Source organism: Molothrus aeneus, unplaced genomic scaffold (assembly GCF_037042795.1).
Source record: "Molothrus aeneus isolate 106 unplaced genomic scaffold, BPBGC_Maene_1.0 scaffold_477, whole genome shotgun sequence".
NCBI lineage: Eukaryota > Metazoa > Chordata > Aves > Passeriformes > Icteridae > Molothrus > Molothrus aeneus.
This window is the reverse complement of record NW_027099152.1, coordinates 1-16,082: the sequence shown is the minus strand read 5'-3', so window position 1 is coordinate 16,082 and position 16,082 is coordinate 1. Positions and strand designations below refer to the sequence as shown.

At 42.8% G+C, this 16,082-nt stretch overlaps 1 protein-coding gene across 1 annotated transcript; it reads left to right on the top strand.

Annotated features, from left to right (window-relative positions):
* On the top strand, positions 1–15,883 carry DNAJC27 (DnaJ heat shock protein family (Hsp40) member C27; the record flags this gene model as incomplete). Its single annotated transcript, XM_066571406.1, has 6 exons — positions 1–480; positions 781–863; positions 3,275–3,344; positions 4,947–5,111; positions 8,055–8,177; positions 15,839–15,883. Coding segments are annotated over exons 1-6 (573 nt in total), but the record flags the coding sequence as incomplete, so codon positions are not given.
* Positions 15,884–16,082: the final 199 nt, after the last annotated feature.

Sequence of the window (16,082 nt, the reverse complement as noted above, 5' to 3'; positions counted from 1 at the left end):
CCCCGGGATTTTGGAGTTTTTTTGTGGGATTTTGGTTTTTTCCCGGGATTTGGGTTTTTGTGGGGTTTTGTGGGACAGTGACAATGACACGTGACAAGGACGCGTGACACTGACACCGGACACGTGACACTGACACCGGACACGTGACACTGACACCGGACACGTGACCCGCGCCCCGCAATTGGCGCCCCCTGGCGGATCCTCCCCCCGCTCCCGCCTCAAATCTCGCGAGAACTCGCGCGGCACGGCCGGGCTGAGGCGGAAGCGCCGCTCCGCCGCCATTGCTTCCTCCCTCCGGCCTCTGCCGCTCTCACCGGCACTGGAACCGCCACCGGAACCGGCAGCGGAACCCGCACCGGTAGCGGGCCCGGCCCGCGGCGCCGCGGCCCCGCCATGGAGGCGAACGCGGCCAAGCGGAAGGAGCCGCGCAAGGCGCTGCGGGTTAAAGTCATCTCCATGGGCAACGCCGAGGTGGGCAAGGTGAGGCGCTGCTATTGGCCGGCGGGCGATGAGGGGCAGGCGGGCTGGCCAATCAGTAGCGCTGGTGGGCGGGGGCTTTGCTCTGATTGGCGCGCTGTAACCAATCAGCTGCCGGCATCTCGTTGTTGTCGCTACGGGTGATTGATAGGCGGGTGGACGGTGCTTCGGAGGAAGGCTCGGTTCTGATTGGTTGATAACGAAGGGGGCGGGGCTTGTGGCTGTTACGGGGCCGGGGCGGCATTCCCAAAAGTTGGAATTTTTGGGATTTGGCGGGAATCGGGGCGTTTTCCCGCCGCGCAGAGCTGCATCATCAAGCGGTACTGCGAGAAGAGGTTCGTGCCCAAGTACCTGGCCACCATCGGCATCGACTACGGCGTCACCAAGTGAGGGAACAGCGGGAATAACGGGATTATGGGAATAATGGGATAATGGGAATGGTGAGAATAATGGCAGTAATGGGAGTAATGGGACAATGGGATTGGGACTGTAAATACTGGGAATGCTGATAATGGGAATAATGGGAATAATGGGATAATGGGGGTAATGGGAATAATAGGATTGAGTGTAATAGGAATAGTGGGAATAACGACAGGAATAACGGGAATGGCAGGAATGGGGGGAATAATGAGATTGGGAATAGTGAGGATAATGGGAATAGTGGGAATAGTGGGATTGAGAATAACAGGAATAATGGAGATAATGGGAATAATGGGGATAATGATAATGGGAATGGTGGGAATAGTGGGGATAATGGGAATAATGGGGATAATGGGAATAATGGGGATAATGGGAATTGTGGGGATAATGGGAATAGTGGGAATTGTGGGGATAATGGGAGTAATGGGATAATGGGAATAGTGGGAATAATGGGGATAATGGGAATGGTGGGGATAATTGGGATAATGGGAATGATGGGAATGGGGATAATGGGGATAATGGGAATAGTGGGAATTGTGGGGATAATGGGAGTAATGGGATAATGGGAATGATGGGAATAATGGGAATAATGGGGATAATGGGAATGTTGGGAATGTTGGGAATACTGAGAACAATGGGAAAGGGATGGGAATGGTGGGAATAGTGGGAATAATGGGGTTGATGGGGATAATAGGATAATGGGGATATTGGGAGTGATGGGAATAATGGGAATTATGGGATTGGGAACAACAGGAATAATGGGGATAATGGAGATAATGGGAATGCTGGGAATGGGGATAATGGGATAATGGTGGGGGTAATGGGAATAATGGGAATGGGATTGGGAACAATGGAACTGGGATTGGGATGGAATAGGAACGATGGGAATAATGGGAATGGTGGGGATAGCGGGAATACTGGGAATAGTGGGAATAACGGGGATAATGGGATAGGGATTGGGATGGGAGCAGGAATGGGAATAATGGGAATAGTGGGGTTAATGGGAATAATGGGATTGCGATGGGAAGAATGGGATTGGGATTGGGATTGGGAATAATGGGAATGGAATGAGAATGGGGATGGGGAAAATGGGAATAATGGGAATAATGGGAATAATGGGAATAATGGGAATAATGGGGTGGGATGGGAATACTGGGAATGGTGGGAATGATGGCATTAATGGGATTAGGATGGGGTGGGAATGATGGGGTTAATGGGAAGAATGGGGATGATGGGAATGGGAATAATGGGAATGGGGTTGGGAATAATGGGATTGGGGTGACACGGGAATGGTGAGGATAAAGGGGATAATGGGATTGGGATTGGGATGAGAATAATGGGAATAATGAGGGTAATGGGAATGATGGGAATAATGGGGAAATGGGATAATGAGGATAATGGGATTGGGATGGGAATGGGAATGGGGTTGGGAATAATGGGAATGGGATTGGGATGACACAGGAATGGTGGGGATGAAGGGGATAATGGGATTGGGATGGGAATAAATAATGGGAATAATGAGGGTAATAATGGTGATAATGGGAATGATGGGGATAATGGGGAAATGGGATAATGAGGATAATGGGATTGGGATGGAATGGGAATAACGGGGATGATGGGCAAGGCTGGGATTTCTCATGAGGGATGGGGGAGGAATGAGGATGGAATGATGGGATGGGATAATGGGGTGAGGGGACACAGGGATTATGGGATTTATTGTTTAATGGGATTGATAGGATTATGGGATTTATGGGACAATGGGATAATGGGATGGGTGGGATAATGGGATATTGGGATTTATGCAATTTATGGGATAATGGGATGATGAGATAATGGAATAAGGGGGTAATGGGGTTTATGGGATAATGGGATTTATGGGATAATGGGATTTCTGCAATTTATGGGATAATGGGATGATGGGATAATGGGATAATGGGATGGATGGGATATTGGGATTTCTGCAATTTATGGGATAATGGGATGATGAGATAATGGAATAAGGGGGTAATGGGATTTATGGGATAATGGGATTTATGCAATTTATGGGATAATGGGATGATGAGATAATGGGATAATGGGGTAATGGGATGGGTGGGATAATGGGATTTCTGCAATTTATGGGATAATGGGATGATGGGATAATGGGATTTATGCAATTTATGGGATAATGGGATGATGGGATAATGGGATTTATGGGATAATGGGATGATGGATTAACGGGATGGGATGAGCAGGAACAACCTCAGGTATTCCCAGAGGACTTTCCCTTGGAATTCAGGAACAATTCCCGCCAGCAATTCCAAATCCTTGGGGAATTCCCGGAATTCCCGGGGTTTTTTTTTTCCCAGAATTCCCAGAATTCCCACACTTTTTCCAGGGTGCAGATCCGGGACCGGGAGATCAAGGTGAACATCTTCGACATGGCCGGACACCCCTTCTTCTACGAGGTCAGAATTCCCAAAAATTCCCCCTGCAAAATCGGGAATTCTTCCTTTGGGCTCTTCCCCAAGGTTTTTTTTCCTGTTTGGTTCCCTGGATTTTTTTCCCTGAATTTTTTTCCCTGAAATTTTTCCCAGGAATTATTCTATTCTATTCTTTACATATACATATATGTATATATTTAATTTAATTTAATTTCATTTAATTTCATTTCATTTCATTTCATTTCGTTAATTTTATTTCATTCTATTATTTTATTCTATTATTTTATTGTATTTTCCCTGGAATATTTTTATTTTCCCCATTCCCCTGCCCCCTCTGCAGGTGCGTAACGAGTTTTTATATATTATTTATTTTTATATTATATGTTACATATAGTATATATTTTATATTATTTTTATATATTTTTATATATATAATATTTATTATATTACATTACATTACATTGCATTCTTGCATTACATAATGTTACATTAGTTATATTATATTACGCTATATTATATTACGTTATATTTATTATATTATATTATTGCATTACATTGATTATTTTATGTTATGTTATATTTTGCACTATAATATATTTGTTATATTAATTGCATTACATTACACTGCATTACATCATACTATATTATGCTTATTATATTATTGCATTACATTACATTACATTATATTATATTATATTACTGCATAGCATTACATTGCATTATATTGTATTATTTAGTTATATTATATTATATTACATTATACTATATTACATCACATTACATTATATTGTATTATATTATATTACACTATATTACATTATATCGCATTGCATTACATTACATTTGTTACATTACATTACGTTATGTTAATTATATTAATTACACTACATTACACTGCCTATATTATATTAGATTAGAATTTATATTATATTACATTATATTATATTATACTATATTATATTATACTATATTATACTATATTACATTATATTACATTGCATTACATTACATTTGTTACATTACGTTATGTTAATTATATTAATTACACTACATTACACTGCCTATGTTAGATTAGAATATATATTATTTTGTTATATTATATTATATTATATTATATTATATTATATTATATTATATTATATTATATTATATTATATTATATTATATTATATTATATTATATTATATTATATTATATTATATTATATTATGTTATATTATATTGTTATACTATATTATATTGTATTGCTTTGCATTACATTATACTATATTATGTTCATTACATAATTTTATTTTGTTTTATTTTGTTTTATTTATTTTGTTTTATTTATTTTATTATTTTATTTTATTTTATTTTATTTTATTTTATTTTATTTTATTTTATTTCATTTTATTTCATTTAATTTTATTTCATTTTATTTTATATTTTACTTTACGTTATTATATTCTATTTTATTACAAAACAACATTTCCCAGCTTACCCCTTCCCTGCTTTTCCCCATTCCCTGTCCCCTTCCCAGCTTCCCCACACATTTTACCACAACACCGGCAGCGCTGCCAATTCCTATCTTTTCCCCTGGAATATTTTCCCCCTGGAATATTTTCCGCCTCCGCGGCCGTTCCCCAGGTGCGTAACGAGTTCTACAAGGACACGCAGGGCGTGCTGCTGGTCTACGACGTGGGCTCCAAGGAATCCTTCGAGGCGCTCGACTCCTGGCTGGCCGAGATGCGCCGCGAGCTGGGGCCGCACGCCAGCCTCGACAGCGTCGTCTTCGCCGTCTGCGCCAACAAGGTGCGGGGTCATCCATGGGAATTCCGGGGATTCCGGGAATTCTGGGGCTGTTCCTGATCCAGACTGGATCCTGTGGGATGGGAATTCCGGGAATTCTGGGCATTCCAGGCTGGGGCCCCACGCCAGCCTCGACAGCGTCGTCTTCGCCGTCTGCGCCAACAAGGTGCGGGGTCAGCCGCCGGAATTCCGGGAATTCTGGGAATTCTGGGAATTCTGGGGCTGTTCCTGGGATTTGTTCCAGATTGGATCCTGTGGGATTCAAATTCTGGGAATTCTGCGAGTTCTGGAGCCGTTCCTGGGCTTTGTTCCCAAGTGGATCCACCAGGATGGAAATTCTGGAGATTCCAGAGCCACTCCCAGGGTTTGTTCCAGAATGGATCCTGTGGGATGGGAATTTCGGGAATTCTGGGCATTCCAGAGCCGTTCCCGGGGTTTGTTCCAGGCTGGGGCCGCACGCCAGCCTCGACAGCGTCGTCTGCGCCAACAAGGTGCGGGGTCAGCTGCCGGAATTCCGGGAATTCTGGGAATTCTGGGGCTGTTCCTGGGGTTTGTTCCAGAATGGATCCAGTGGGATGGGAATTTCGGGAATTCTGGGCATTCCAGAGCCGTTCCTGGGGTTTGTTCCCAACTGGATCCTCCAGGATGGAAATTCCAGGAATTCTGGAGATTCCGAGAATTCCAGAGCCATTCCCGGAGTTTCTCTTCCTGATTGGATCCACCAGGATGGAAATTCTGGGAATTCTGGAGCCATTCCTGGGGTTTGGTCCAGATTAGATCCAGAGGGATTCAAATTCTGGGAATTCTGCGAGTTCTGGAGCTGTTCCTGGGATTTGTTCCAAACTGGATCCACCAGGATGGAAATTCTGGAGATTCCAGAGCCATTCCTGGGGTTCGTTTCTGATTGGATCCACCAGGATGGGAAGTCTGGGAATTCTGGGGCTGTTCCTGGAGTTTGTTCCAGATTGAATCCTGGGATTGAAATTCTGGGAATTTCGGGAATTCTGGGCATTCCAGAGCTGTTCCCGGGGTTTGTTCCAGGCTGGGGCCCCACGCCAGCCTCGACAGCGTCGTCTGCGCCGTCTGCGCCAACAAGGTGCGGGGTCAGCCGCCGGAATTCCGGGAATTCCGGGAATTCTGGGGCTGTTCCTGGGGTTTGTTCCAGAATGGATCCAGTGGGATGGGAATTTCGGGAATTCTGGGCATTTCTGAGCCGTTCCTGGGGTTTGTTCCCAACTGGATCCTCCAGGATGGAAATTCCAGGAATTCTGGAGATTCCGAGAATTCCAGAGCCATTCCCGGAGTTTCTCTTCCTGATTGGATCCACCAGGATGGAAATTCTGGGAATTCTGGAGCCATTCCTGGGGTTTGGTCCAGATTAGATCCAGAGGGATTCAAATTCTGGGAATTCTGGAGCCATTCCTGGGGTTTGGTCCAGATTGGATCCTGTGGGATGGCATTTGTGGGAATTTTGGGAATTCTGGAGCCATTCCTGGGATTTGTTCCCAACTGGATCCTCCAGGATGGGAATTTTTGGGAATTCTGGAGCCATTCCCGGGGTTTGTTCCAGCCTGGATCCCGCAGGATGGGAATTCCGGGAATTCCAGAGCCATTCCCAGGGTTTGTTCCTGACTGGATCCACCAGGATGGAATTTCTGGGAATTCTGGAGCCATTCCCGGGGTTTGTTCCTGATTGGATCCTGTGGGATGGAGATTCCAGAGCCATTCCCGGGGTTTGTTCCTGATTGGATCCTCCAGGATGGAAATTCCCAATTTTCCCGGTGTTTGTTCCAAGGTGGACGCGGGGGAGCTGCGGGTGTTTATTCCCAATTTTCCTGGTGTTTATTCCCAGGTGGATGCAGGGAAGCTGCGGGTGTTTATTCCCGGTTTTTCCGGGTGTTTATTCCCAAGTGAATGCGGGGAAGCTGCGGGTGTTTATTCCCAATTTTCCAGGTGTTTATTACAAATTTTCCTGTTGTTTATTCCCAGGTGGACGCGGGGAAGCTGTGGGTGTTTATTCCCAGTTGTTCATTCCCATTTTTCCCGGTGTTCATTCCCATTTTTCCCGGTGTTCATTCCCATTTTTCCCGGTGTCCGTTCATTGTTTCCCAGGTGGACGCAGGGAAGCCATGGGTGTTCATTCCCATTTTTCCACGTGTTTATTCCCATTTTCCCAGTGTTCATTCCCAGGTGGACACGGGGAAGCCGCAGGTGTTCATTCCTGGTTTTCCCGGTTGTTCATTCCGGTTGTGTTCATTCCCGTTGTTGGTTTATTCCCAGGTGGACGCGGGGAAGCTGCGGGTGTTCATTCCCAGTGTTCATTCCCGGTTGTTCATTCCCGGTGTTCATTCCCGTTTTTCCCGGTGTTCATTCCCATTTTCCCGGGTGTTGTTTCATTCCCAGGTGGACGCGGGGAAGCTGCGGGTGTTCATTCCCGGTGTTCATTCCCGGTTGTTCATTCCCGGTGTTCGTTCCCGGTGTTCATTCCCATTTTCCCGGTGTTTGTTCCATTGTTTCCCAGGTGGACCCGGGGAAGCTGCGGGTGTTCATTCCCATTTTTCTGGGTGTTCATTCCCATTTTCCCGGTGTTTGTTTCATTCCCAGGTGGACGCAGGGAAGCTTCGGGTGTTCATTCCCGGTTGTTCATTCCCGGTGTTCATTCCCGGTTGTTCATTCCGGTTTTTCATTCCCGGTGTTTGTTTCATCCCCAGGTGGACGCGGGGAAGCTTCGGGTGTTCATTCCGGGTGTTCATTCCGGGTGTTCATTCCGGGTGTTCATTCCCGGTTGTTCATTCCCGTTGTTTATTCCCATTTTCCCGGTGTTTGTTCCGTTGTTTCCCAGGTGGACGCGGGGAAGCTGCGGGTGTTCATTCCAGGTGTTCATTCCCGGTTGTTCATTCCGGGTGTTCATTCCGGGTGTTCATTCCCGGTGTTGTCCATCCCCAGGTGGACGCGGGGAAGCTGCGGGTGGTGGACGAGAGCGAGGGGCGGCTCTGGGCCGAGAGCCGCGGGTTCCTCTACTGGGAAACCTCGGCACAGAGCGGGGAGGGCATCCAGGAGATGTTCCAGGTGGGAAGGAACTCCGGGAATTGTCCCGGGAATTCCGGGAATTCTCTCGCGGGTGGGAACTCGGGGAATTGTTCCGGGTGGGGAATTCTGGGTGGGAATTCCGGGTGGGAGTGTGGGATCAGGGCCCAGGTGGGAATCATTGGGGGATTGATGGGAATTCTGGGAATTGTTCCAGGTGGGAATTCTGGGAGATGTTCCAGGTGGGAATTCTGGGAGATGGGATGTTCCAGGTGGGAATTCCAGGAGATGAGATGTTCTGGGTGGGAATTCCGGGTGGGGATTCCAGGTGGGAGTGTGGGATGAGGGGCCGGGTGGGAATGATCAGGAGATGTTCCGGGTGGGAATTCCGAGAGATGTTCCTGGTGGGAATTCCAGGTGGGAATTCCAGGTGGGAATTCTGGGAGATTTTTGGGACTGTCCTGAGAAAAGTCCGGGGGTTGGATGCGGGATTTTCCTGGGATCATCCTGGGAATGGGATCTTTGGGATTGTTGGGATTGGCCCATCAAGGTCTGGGATTTGGATCTGGGATTGTCCTGGGAAAAATTCGGGAATTGGATCCGGGATTGTCCTGGGATCGTCCTGGGAAGGGTTTGGGAATGGGATCTGGGATTGTCCTGGGATCATCCTGGGAATGGGATCTGGGGTTGTTGGGAATGTCCTGCGGGATTTGGATCTGGGATTTTCCTGAAAAAAATGTTTGGGAATGGGATCTGATTCCCGTTGGGAATTGCCAGAATTTCTACTCGGCCATGGTGGAGTGTGTGGGAAGGGCGGGAAGGCCCAAAATGCCAAAAAAATCCCCCAAAAATTCAAAAAAACACCCCAAAAACCCCCAAAAGATCAAAAAATATCCCCAAAGACCCCTCCAAAAATTGCCAAAAAAACCCAAGAAACCCCCCAAAATCCCCCCCAAAATCCCCAAAAAAACAAAAACAAAAATTCAAAAAATCACAAAAAAATCACAAAAAAATCCGCAGAAAATGCCAAAAAATCCCAAAAAACCCCAAAATCCAAAACCCCCTAGAAAATACCCCCAAAAAATAAAAAAAAAATCCTCCAAAAATTTCTAAAAAATCCACCAAAAATCCCCCCAAAATCGCCAAAAATATCCCCAAAAACTCCTCCAAAAATCCCAAAAAAATCCCCCAAAAGCCCCAAAAACTTCCCCAAGAAATTCCCCAAAAATTCCATAAAAAAACCCCCAAAAATCCACAAAAAATAAAAAAAATATCCCCAAAAAACCCCCGCAAAAATCCAAAAAAAAACCAAACCAAAAACGAACCAAAAAAATTCAAAAAATCCCCCCCAAGATCCCCAAAATCCCCCAAAATTAAAAAATAATCCCCCAAAACCCCTTGAAATTATCAGAATTTCTACTCGGCCATGGTGGGTGTGTGTGAGAATGGTGGAAAGCCCCAAAATGCCAAAAAAATCCCCCAAAAATCCCCAAAACCCCCCAAAAAACCACCAAACCCCCCCCCACAAAATAGCAAAAAAATCCCCAAAAAACAAAAAAAAAAATTTCAAAAAATCACAAAAAAACCCCCAAAAAAATTTCAAAAAATCCCCAAAAAACCCCCAAAACCCTCTAGAAAATATCCCAAAAAATAAAAAAAAAAATCCCCTGAAAATCCCCCCAAAATCCCCCAAAAATTCGAAAATAACCCCTAAAAAAATCCCCCCAAAATTAAAAAAAATCCACCAACCCCCTTGGAATTGGCAGAATTTCTACTCGGCCATGGTGGAGGTGTGCGAGAACGGCGGGAAGGCCCAAAATCCCCAAAAAATCCCAAAAAATCCCCCAAAAACCGCCCGGAAAATCCCCCAAAAATTAAAAAAAAACCCCAAAAAACCACAAAATACCCCCAAAAAAGCCCCAAAAACACCCCAAAAAAGCCCCAAAAATCCCCCAAAAAACCCCAAAAATCCCCCCAAAAAAAACCCAAAATCCCCAAAAAATCCCAAAAAAATCCCCAAAAACCGCCCAGATAATCCAGCAAAAATTCAAAAAAAAACCCACAAAAAAACCCACAAAATACCCCAAAAAAAGCCCCAAAATCGCCAAAAAATCCCCCAAAAATCCCCCCAAAAAAACCCAAAATCCCCCCCAAAAAAAGCTCCAAAATCTAAAAAAAATCCCACAAAATCCCCAAAAGCCGCCCAAAAAATCCCCCAAAAATTAAAAACAAATCCCCAAAAAACCCACAAAATACCCGAAAAAAAGCCCCAAAATTCCAAAAAATCCCCCAAAAATTCCAGAAAAAAGGCCCCAAAATCCCCCAAAAATCCTAAAAAAAATCCCCAAAAATCGCCCATAAAATCCAGCAAAAATTCAAAAAAAATCCCCAGAAAAACCCCCAAAAAATCCCCCAAAAATCCCCAAAAAATTAATAAAAAATCCCCAAACCCCTTGGAATTGGCAGAATTTCTACTCGGCCATGGTGGAGGTGTGCGAGAACGGCGGGAAGGCCCAAAAACCCCAAAATAATCCCCCCAAAATCCCCCAAAAATCCCAAAAAAATCAAAAAATGTCCCCAAAGACCCCTCCAAAAATTGCCAAAAGCCCCCCAAAAAAAACCCTGAAAAATCCCAAAAAATCCCCAAAAAACCAAAAACAAAAATTCAAAAAATCACAAAAAAATCCGCAGAAAACGCCAAAAAATCCCAAAAAACCCCAAAATCCAAAACCCCCTAGAAAATACCCCAAAAAATAAAAAAATCCCCCCAAAAATCCAAAAACCCCAAAAAAACTCCAAAAAAAACCCCAAATCCCCAAAAAAATCCCCAAAAATATCCCCAAAAACTCCTCCAAAAATCCCTAAAAAATCCCCCAAAAGCCCCAAAAAATTCCCCAAAAAATTCCCCAAAAATTCCATAAAAAACCCCAAAAAATCCGCAAAAAATAAAAAAAAATCCCCAAAAAACCCCCGAAAAAAACCCAAAACAAAACAAAAAAACCAAAAAAAAATTCAAAAAATCCCCCCCAAAATCCCCCAAAAATTAATAAAAAATCCCCAACCCCCTTGGAACTGGCAGAATTTCTACTCGGCCATGGTGGAGGTGTGCGAGAACGGCGGGAAGGCCCAAAAACCCCAAAAAAACCCCAAAAATCCCCAAAAACCACCCGGAAAATCCCCCAAAAATTCAAAAAAAATCCCCAAAAAAACCCACAAAATACCCAAAAAAAAAGGCCCCAAAATCTAAAAAAAAACCCCAAAAAATCCCCCAAAAATCCCCCAAAAAATCCCCAAAAGCCGCCCAGAAAATCCCCCAAAAATTCAAAAAAAATCCCCAAAAAAACCCCAAAAAAACCGCAAAAATCCAAAAAAAAAACCCCCAAAATCCCAAAAAAAGCCCAAAAATTCAAAAAATTAATAAAAAATCCCCCAAACCCCCTTGGAACTGGCAGAATTTCTACTCGGCCATCGTGGAGGTGTGCGAGAACAGCGGGAAGGCCCGAAATCCCCAAAAAAACCCCAAAAATCCCCAAAAACCACCCGGAAAATCCCCCAAAAATTCAAAAAAAATCCCCAAAAAAACCCCCAAAAACACCCCAAAAAAGCCCCAAAATCCCCAAAAAAGCCCCAGAAAAATCCCCCAAAAAAACCCCAAAAACACCCCAAAATCCCCCCCAAAAAAGCCCCAAAAATCCCCAAAGAATCCCCAAAAACCACCCAGAAAATCCAGCAAAAATTCAAAAAGAGATCCCCAAAAAAACCACAAAATACCCCCAAAAAAGCCCCAAAAATCCCCCCAAAAAAGCCCCAAAATCCCAAAAATCCCCCAAAAATTCCAGAAAAAAGGCCCCAAAATCCCCAAAAAATCCTAAAAAAAATCCCCCAAAACCACCCAGAAAATTCAGCAAAAATTCAAAAAAAAATACCCCAAAAAAACCCAAAAACACCCCAAAAAAAGCCCCAAAAATCCAAAAAAAAAAAAACCCCAAATCCCCCAAAATTAATAAAAAATCCCCCAAAAATTCAAAAAATTAATAAAAAATCCCCCAAACCCCCTTGGAATTGGCAGAATTTCTACTCGGCCATGGTGGAGGTGTGCGAGAACGGCGGGAAGGCCCAAAAACCCCAAAAAAAACCCAAAAATCCCCAAAAACCACCCGGAAAATCCCCCAAAAATTCAAAAAAATCCCCAAAAAAACCCCCAAAATCCCCCCAAAAAAGCCCCAAAATCTAAAAAAAATCCCAAAAAAATCCCCAAAAACCGCCCAGAAAATCCCCCAAAAATTAAAAAAAAATTCCCCAAAAAACCTACAAAATACCTGAAAAAAAGCCCCAAAATCCCAAAAAACCCCCAAAAATTCCAGAAAAAAGGCCCCAAAATCCCCAAAAAATCCTAGAAAAAAATCCCCAAAAACTGCCCAGAAAATCCCCCAAAAATTCAAAAAAAATCCCCAAAAAACCCCCAAAAAAAACCCCAAAAAAACCCCAAAAAAGCCCCAAAAATCCAAAAAAAAACCCCAAAATCCCAAAAAAATCCCCCAAAAATTCAAAAAATTAATAAAAAATCCCCAAAAATTCAAAAAATTAATAAAAAATCCCCAAACCCTCTTGGAACTGGCAGAATTTCTACTCGGCCATGGTGGAGGTGTGCGAGAACGGCGGGAAGGCCCAAAAACCCCAAAAACCCCAAAAATCCCCAAAAACCCCCCGGAAAATCCAGCAAAAATTAAAAAAAAATCTCCAAAAAAACCCAAAATCCCCCCCCAAAAAGCCCTAAAAATCCCCAAAAAAAGCCCCAAAATCCCCAAAAAAACCCCAAAAATCCAAAAAAAAACCCCAAAATCCCAAAAAATCTCCCAAAAATTCCAAAAAAAGCCCCAAAATCCCCAAAAATTCCTAAAAAAAATCCCCAAAAGCCACCCAGAAAATCCTGCAAAAATTCAAAAAAAATCCCCAAAAAAACCCCAAATCCCCCAAAAAAGCCCCCCAAATCCCTCAAAAAAACCCCCAAAATCCCCCCCAAAAAAGCCCCAAAATCCCCCCAAAAAATCCCAAAAAAATCCCCAAAAGCCGCCCAAAAAATCCCCCAAAAATTCCAAAAAAAAAAGGCCCCAAAATCCCCAAAAAATCCTAAAAAAAAATCCCCCAAAACCACCCAGAAAATTCAGCAAAAATTCAAAAAAAATCCCAAAAAAAACCCCAAAAAAGCCCCAAAAATCCAAAAAAAACCCCCAAAATCCCAAAAAAATCCCCCAAAAATTCAAAAAATTAATAAAAAATCCCCAAAAAATTAATAAAAAATCCCCAACGCCCTTGGAACTGGCAGAATTTCTACTCGGCCATGGTGGAGGTGTGCGAGAACGGCGGGAAGGCCCAAAATCCCCAAAAAAACCCCAAAAATCCCCAAAAACCACCCGGAAAATCCCCCAAAAATTCAAAAAAATCCCCAAAAAAACCCCCAAAATCCCCCCAAAAAAGCCCCAAAATCTAAAAAAAATCCCAAAAAAATCCCCAAAAACCGCCCAGAAAATCCCCCAAAAATTAAAAAAAAATTCCCCAAAAAACCTACAAAATACCTGAAAAAAAGCCCCAAAATCCCAAAAAACCCCCAAAAATTCCAGAAAAAAGGCCCCAAAATCCCCAAAAAATCCTAGAAAAAAATCCCCAAAAACTGCCCAGAAAATCCCCCAAAAATTCAAAAAAAATCCCCAAAAAACCCCCAAAAAAAACCCCAAAAAAACCCCAAAAAAGCCCCAAAAATCCAAAAAAAAACCCCAAAATCCCAAAAAAATCCCCCAAAAATTCAAAAAATTAATAAAAAATCCCCAAAAATTCAAAAAATTAATAAAAAATCCCCAAACCCTCTTGGAACTGGCAGAATTTCTACTCGGCCATGGTGGAGGTGTGCGAGAACGGCGGGAAGGCCCAAAAACCCCAAAAACCCCAAAAATCCCCAAAAACCCCCCGGAAAATCCAGCAAAAATTAAAAAAAAATCTCCAAAAAAAACCCAAAATCCCCCCCAAAAAGCCCTAAAAATCCCCAAAAAAAGCCCCAAAATCCCCAAAAAAACCCCAAAAATCCAAAAAAAAACCCCAAAATCCCAAAAAATCTCCCAAAAATTCCAAAAAAAGCCCCAAAATCCCCAAAAATTCCTAAAAAAAATCCCCAAAAGCCTCCCAGAAAATCCTGCAAAAATTCAAAAAAAATCCCCAAAAAAACCCCAAATCCCCCAAAAAAGCCCCCCAAATCCCTCAAAAAAACCCCCAAAATCCCCCCCAAAAAAGCCCAAAATCCCCCCAAAAAATCCCAAAAAAATCCCCAAAAGCCGCCCAAAAAATCCCCCAAAAATTCCAAAAAAAAAAAGGCCCCAAAATCCCCAAAAAATCCTAAAAAAAAATCCCCCAAAACCACCCAGAAAATTCAGCAAAAATTCAAAAAAAATCCCAAAAAAAACCCCAAAAAGCCCCAAAAATCCAAAAAAAACCCCCAAAATCCCAAAAAAATCCCCCAAAAATTCAAAAAATTAATAAAAAATCCCCAAAAAATTAATAAAAAAATCCCCAACGCCCTTGGAACTGGCAGAATTTCTACTCGGCCATGGTGGAGGTGTGCGAGAACGGCGGGAAGGCCCAAAATCCCCAAAAAAACCCCAAAAATCCCCAAAACCACCCGGAAAATCCAGAAAAAATTCAAAAAAAAAATCCCAAAAAAGCCCCAAAAACACCCAAAAAAAGCCCAAAATCCCCCAAAAAAGCCCCAGAAAAATCCCCCAAAAAAACCCCAAAAACCGCCCAGAAAATCCCCCAAAAATTCAAAAAAATCCCCAAAAAAACCCACAAAAACACCCCAAAAAAGCCCCAAAAATCCCAAAAAATCCCCCAAAAATTTAAAAAATTAATAAAAAATCCCCAAACCCCCTTGGAACTGGCAGAATTTCTACTCGGCCATGGTGGCGGTGTGCGAGAACGGCGGGAAGGCCCAAAAACTCCAAAAATCCCCAAAAAAATCCCCAAAAACCACCCAGAAAATCCAGAAAAAATTAAAAAAAATCCCCAAAAAAAACCCCAAAAACCACCCAGAAAATCCAGCAAAAATTCAAAAAGAGATCCCAAAAAAACCACAAAATACCCCCAAAAAAGCCCCAAAAATTCCCCCAAAAAAGCCCCAAAATCCCAAAAAATCCCTCAAAAAATTCCAAAAAAAAGCCCCAAAATCCCCAAAAAATCCCCAAAAAAATCCCCAAAAAAGCCCAAAAAATCCAGCAAAAATTCAAAAAAAGTCCCCAAAAAATCCCCAAAAACGCCCCAAAAAAGCCCCAAAATCCCAAAAATCCCCCAAAAATTCCAGAAAAAAGCCCCAATATCCCCAAAAAATCCTAGAAAAAAATCCCCCAAAACTGCCCAGAAAATCCCCCAAAAATTCAAAAAAAAATCCCCCAAAAAACCACAAAATACCCCAAAAAATGCCCAAAATCCCCCCAAAAAAAGCCCAAAATCTAAAAAAAAATCCCAAAAAATCCCCAAAAACCGCCCAGAAAATCCCCCAAAAATTCAAAAAAAATCCCCAAAAAAACCCCAAAATCCCCAAAAAAATCCCCCCAAAATCCCCAAAAAATCCCCCAAAAATTCAAAAAATTAATAAAAAATCCCCCAAAAATTCAAAAAATTAATAAAAAATCCCCAAACCCCCTTGGAATTGGCAGAATTTCTACTCGGCCATCGTGGAGGTGTGCGAGAACGGCGGGAAGGCCCAAAATCCCCAAAAAAACCCCAAAAATCCCCAAAAACCACCCAGAAAATCCAGAAAAAATTTAAAAAAAAATCTCCAAAAAAAACCCAAAATCCCCCCCAAAAAAGTCCAAAAAATCCCCCAAAAATCCCCAAAAACTGCCCAGAAAATCCAACAAAAATTCAAAAAAAAAATTCCCCAAAAAACCACAGAATACC